Raw genomic sequence first — 5,497 nt, 5'->3', positions numbered from 1 at the left:
AAATGAAGTGCTGATTTATGCTTAATATTGAATATATACTTATATATTTATGTCATTCTCAAAGTGAAATGCAATCACATGCACTGATATATTCAACAACTATAGAAAGACTTATCTGGAGAATATTACCTCAAATATTGTATTCCAGTTTCACAGTCCCAGATGGTGACAATGCAGTGGCTCTGTAATATTCAACATAAATTTTACTCTCATACAAGAAGTAGATTGTTTTTATCCAATTTTCATAGTAAAATGTGACTTAATATAAAAATTAAGAGATGGTGCTCAGAAACAAAAATATTTTTTGTTTAGATAATCAGACGTGGTTTATCACAAATAAAATTCCTTATAAGCCTCTGTGGGCGTTGTTGTAAAGTGTTTTTGTTTATTCAAGGCTGATTTACATAAGTGTGTTAGTATTTAAGAATTCAGTCTCCAGGTAAATCTTTTAGAAACTGTTGCTGGCATTGAAGAAACACAGAACTACAACAACAGTGGATTTGGACTTCAGTGATTGGATTAATGGTACGCTTCATTGTTTCATGATCTTTCATATTCGCATAGCTTTTCTGATTATTCTCTGATGTCTCTATTTTCTTTAACCGTTTAAATGTGTGTTAAAAAGCTTTGAAAGAGATCAGTATTTTAAAGGTTCAGAATAATTAATTAACTGAAATTATACTGTAGAATTATATGGCATTTAACTGCATTCTTTTACAGTAAACCTGACAGTTTAAACTGATCACTTAAAATGTGAATATTTTTCTTACTCACTAGCTGCTAGTCCATTATGAAGGGATATCTCTTTCTCCTAACTTTCATAGGTGAGTGCGTGTTTTTAAAAGTTTCATCTCACTAATTAAGTATTAATAATGTCATTAAAATATGATGTTAAAATAACTATTATTGCTTTTTTTACTTAATTGTTGGCCTTTTACTATTCATTTATAACTAAAAGTAAAATAAGTAATAGTTTTGATTTATGGATCTCAAAATATGTAGTGTTGGTAAAATGGATATAAAAGTATACAGACCACTGTGTAGGTTCTAGATTAATCTTGTCAGAACTGTTTCCACACTCAATGTGAAATTACAACAAATCTAAGCCAAAGATAATCATTTCTTTTGGTTTTTTTGGGGGTGGGGGTGGGGGTGACCTTTTAACTTTGTCATCGTCTCCCATAACACACTGCATTGCCAGTACTGCCTTCCTGTATCTGCAAATATCATATTTAATACTCTTGCCTACAAAGCAAAATATCCACCAGAGGCCACCTACATGAAGACACTTATCACAACCTATTTTGCAATGCACTCATTTTTTTTGCATAAAATAAATAAATAATATATATATATTCTGTAGGTTTCTCTGGACAAGGTTGTCTAATAAATGTTGTAACTGTAATTGTCATGCCCGCCCAACCACTCAGAAAACACTGCTATCGTGAACACTGGGCCAAAGATTGTTATGGCATTGTTGGGATCTGAATTTGCCTTCTTCCAGTGATAGGGCAAATGCTTTTCTGGCACCCTCTGAATCTCAGACACTGATGTTTTATTTGTTTACTGCATGGCTCACTAAATAAATGATTTTCTGCAGGTGTCGTCCCAGCCACCTCATCTCTTCTGCGACCTGTTGGTCATAAGTATTTTCTGATCAAGACAAAAGTGACATGGAGAGTAGCTCAGAATTACTGCAGAGAAACATATGCTGACTTGGCTACAGTTGAAAGTGACCTTGACTGGTTAAGACTAAAAGTTACATTGGCAAGGGAAGGTCTGACTGGCGTTGCCTGGGTTGGTTTGTACAATGATATTAACAGTTGGCGCTGGTCTATTAATGGCGTGTCACTGATAAATAATTATCAACATTGGCCCTCGACACAGCCTGATAACCTTGGTGGCCACCAATCATGTTCTCCTATAGGCCCATATGGATACTGGTGGGATTATGAATGTGAAAGCCTGTTTCCAATTATATGCTACAATGGTGAGTAAAGAATTTATATTTTGCTTTGTTTCTATTTGGCTGTTTGCAGACTATATATTAAATACTGTTCCATGAATTGTGATATTGATATTGTAATTTTTAAAGTAATAAATAAGAATACCTAACATATAGGAGAGAAATGAGGTAGTATGTCAGGGGGCTAAGTTAAATTGCATTAAAAGCTGAAACTATTTTTTGTGACTTTATTTTATGAGCTCAGTTTCTTATTCACAAAGGTAAAAGGCAAAACAAAGTTCAAACTCGTATCTATTCAAACTCTTTTTGTAAAAAAAATATGTAAAATAACATATTATGTAATAAAACATTGTTATGTTCAAAATTTGTGTTTATGCTGAGTAGAAGAAGGCCTGTTTCTCACTGCTAAAATGTAAGCTATAATAACCTATAATAAATTACCTAATAAATTACATTTAAGACTGAAAGTTTACATACACATAGTCTAAAATATTCAACTCAGTTTTTCACAATTCACACAATTCATGCTAGGGATATGTCAATTAAATTTTGTTCAGATAAGAGGCCATTTTAAAACAATCAAATAGAGGCAGACTTATTTCAGCTTTAATTCACTTTATCAGAATTACAGTATATTTCCACAAAATTTACATACACCAAGGAGACTTTAGCTGGTGAAAGTGAAAAACCTGGTCAAAAATGGGTCTTCAAACACACACACACACACATGTGGACTGTACCTGTGTGAAATCTCAGTTTATGTTCTTAGACAATAGTTAGAGCATGTGAGCAATTAAAAAATGAAAATGGTTTTAAGTATTAAATTTGTAATTGTATATTTTCCATGTTGTGCTGGTACTATCAATGGCAAAACGATTTGTACCTTTATTATTTAATAAGAAATGTTTAGAAACAATATAATGTTCATAGCTAGACCTTAAGCAAAAGATGTACAAAAAATGTTTTAATTAGATTAGAAGCCTTATTTCATCAAGGATTTTTCAATTATACTAATCATATTCATTGCTATTTCACAGCAAACAACAGCTATGCTGGCAGATATGTTGGTGCCAATACTAACTTTAACTGGAATGGGGCTCTGGCTTACTGCAGAGAGTTTCACACAGATTTGGCTTTTGCAACAGATGATGCAGATAACAACGCATTACAGAGCATATCATACCTTCAGGGTACGTCTTGGTTTGGCCTATACAGAGACACATGGAAGTGGTCGGACGGAACTAACACATCAAATCTACTATGGCTTTCTGGACAGCCTGATAATTATTATACAAATGAAAACTGTGCCATTCTTGATCGAGGACTTTTCAGTGACATAAAATGTACTGCGCTCAACTATTTCATCTGTCATATCAGTGAGTTATTTCTTTCATGTGTTTCTAAAAATCCGAAAGCACTTGATAAGAAGTATGCAAATTACATCAGTCTGTTACTTTGCTAATTATCTAAGCTCATAAATACAATAAAGTAAATTATATAAACATTGTACCCACAACTGACAAAAAAATTATTTAAAGATTTATTTAAACATTGACTTCTGGTAGGGAGAATTAATTTTTTCACTTAACTCTTTCTTAATGTGTTTGTCTCTGTGTATGTGGGTTATGTAGCTCATCCAGTGAGGGAAAAACAGATCTTGAGACTCGAAGTGAAGTCTGGCTTGAGCATATTTGATTCTGATGTGCAGTTGGCCATCTTAGAGCTGGTGAGTCACACAAAATTACTAAAATTTGGCATGTTACATATCAGAAATATTGAAGCATCACTAGCAAACCTTATATGATTCAAAAGTAAAAATGTATACATGTGTCATGACACGGGCAGGAAGTGGACCCAAAGGCAGGATAGCAAAACAAAACAGGGTTTAATAACAAAAAACACGAAACATGACACGGACTAACAACAGGACAAAGACTCACATTTATACACAAGACAATGATGACAATGAGGAGCAGGTGTGCTGACAGGGAGGAGCAGACGAAGGCAGGGCAAACACGTGACGAGAAACATAAACAAACAAGTGCACGTGGCCAAAGTCCGGGCTGAATCATAACAGTACCCCCCCCTGAGGCGCGGATCCCGAAGCGCTGACGAGGCAGGTGGGAGGGGCCAGGCACACGGCGAGGCAGGTGGGAGCGGCGAGCGACGTCCACGGCCGAGCCGGGGGGACCAGCAACGTTCACGGCCGAGCCGGGGGGACCAGCGACGTCCACGGCCGAGCCGGGGGGACCAGCGACGTCCACGGCCGAGCCGGGGGGAACCAGCGACGTCCACGGCCGAGCCGGGGGGAACCAGCGACGTCCACGGCCGAGCCGGGGGGAACCAGCGACGTCCACGGCCGAGCCGGGGGGGGAACCAGCGACGTCCACGGCCGAGCCGGGGGGGGAACCAGCGACGTCCACGGCCGAGCCGGGGGAACGAGCGACGTCCACGGCCGAGCCGGGGGAACGAGCGACGTCCACGGCCGAGCAGGGGGAACGAGCGACGTGCACATTCACATTTCAGGACCACTGAGCTGTTATTGATGATCCCTTGAGCATGGCCCATAATGCTCAACTACTCAGTTGTATAAATAACATCAATGAAATTTGCTCTGCATAAGCCTGTCATAAATGTAAATATTTGTTCCCTTTCTAAATGAGCTGTAAATGTTTGTTCATGTTTACACTATTTCGGTTACAAAGATTTGGCCTATCTAATGTGTGTACTAAATATGCTGAAATATTTTTAACAATCTGTAATAGAGCTGCACATGGGACTGTTTTTATTCCCACTCATGGTGGAAGTCCATTGAATCAATATTCAGCTCTTGATCTGAGTATTTTTTAAAATAAAGATTGCAAAACAGGTTTAAAGATTCTGTTTCTGTTCTGTAGGTCAGTCAGAAGCTGGATGAAAATGGCATGCTGGAAAACACCACAGTGACCTGGAGAGTGCAGTCAGATGGACAAATCTTTAAAAAGAAAAAACAAGACTTCTAGATGCTAACCAGAGTTTAAGCTCTGTTAATTATAGAAATGCAATTAAAAAGAATGATGTAGATTTCTTTCATTACTGAAATGTTTCTTGATAATGTTATTGCCTACAGTTTATGTCTTGTTGATTACTTTTTATTTATAGTACTGTAGCTACTTCACATTCCCCTTGTATGTATAATTGCATATTTAATTTCAGACTGTCATGTTTTTAAACATCCTATATTTGTTATATATGAGTTATATCTAGCATTTTGTTAAAAGTCTTCCCTGTTCTCAGAATGAATAAGAATTAGGACAAATAAACAATGCTACTCATCATCTTTGAAGCCTAACATTTTGTCTTTCATTTCAGCAATGACCAAATAATAATGCGGTTCATGTGTAAACTCTTACAACCTTCAGCTGCCTGCAAGGTGAACTGGATTTTCGACGAAAATACTTGAACAATGAAAACATATTTGGTTTTTTCCAAGACTCTGCTGCTATAAATCCATGCGGATTTAGATCCAACCTTTTAACAGTGTATATACTG

General features: G+C 37.0%; 1 protein-coding gene across 1 annotated transcript; it reads left to right on the top strand.

Moving 5' to 3' along the window:
• The first annotated feature begins 443 nt into the window (after window positions 1-443).
• Window positions 444-5,283, top strand: LOC113647801 (macrophage mannose receptor 1-like). The gene is made up of 6 exons (XM_027154740.2): window positions 444-525; window positions 778-824; window positions 1,601-1,990; window positions 3,004-3,342; window positions 3,598-3,692; window positions 4,864-5,283. Exons 2-6 carry the CDS (start codon window positions 791-793, stop codon window positions 4,966-4,968), a joined length of 963 nt encoding a protein of 320 aa, XP_027010541.2. The 5' UTR covers window positions 444-525; window positions 778-790; the 3' UTR covers window positions 4,969-5,283.
• The last annotated feature ends 214 nt before the right edge of the window (window positions 5,284-5,497 follow it).

This window comes from Tachysurus fulvidraco, chromosome 17 (genome assembly GCF_022655615.1).
Source record: "Tachysurus fulvidraco isolate hzauxx_2018 chromosome 17, HZAU_PFXX_2.0, whole genome shotgun sequence".
In the NCBI taxonomy this organism is placed as follows: domain Eukaryota; kingdom Metazoa; phylum Chordata; class Actinopteri; order Siluriformes; family Bagridae; genus Tachysurus; species Tachysurus fulvidraco.
The sequence above is the reverse complement of the archived record's forward strand: the minus strand, read 5'-3'. Positions and strand labels throughout refer to the sequence as shown.

What these genes read in the sequence shown, in the direction of transcription:
- LOC113647801 (XM_027154740.2), top strand. Translation starts at nt 791, where the DNA reads ATGAAGGGATATCTCTTTCTCCTAACTTTCATAG. An exon ending in CTTTCTCCTAACTTTCATAG is followed by an intron (nt 825 to 1,600) that starts GTGAGTGCGTGT and finishes GATTTTCTGCAG; the next exon opens with GTGTCGTCCCAGCCACCTCA. An exon ending in TCCAATTATATGCTACAATG is followed by an intron (nt 1,991 to 3,003) that starts GTGAGTAAAGAA and finishes GCTATTTCACAG; the next exon opens with CAAACAACAGCTATGCTGGC.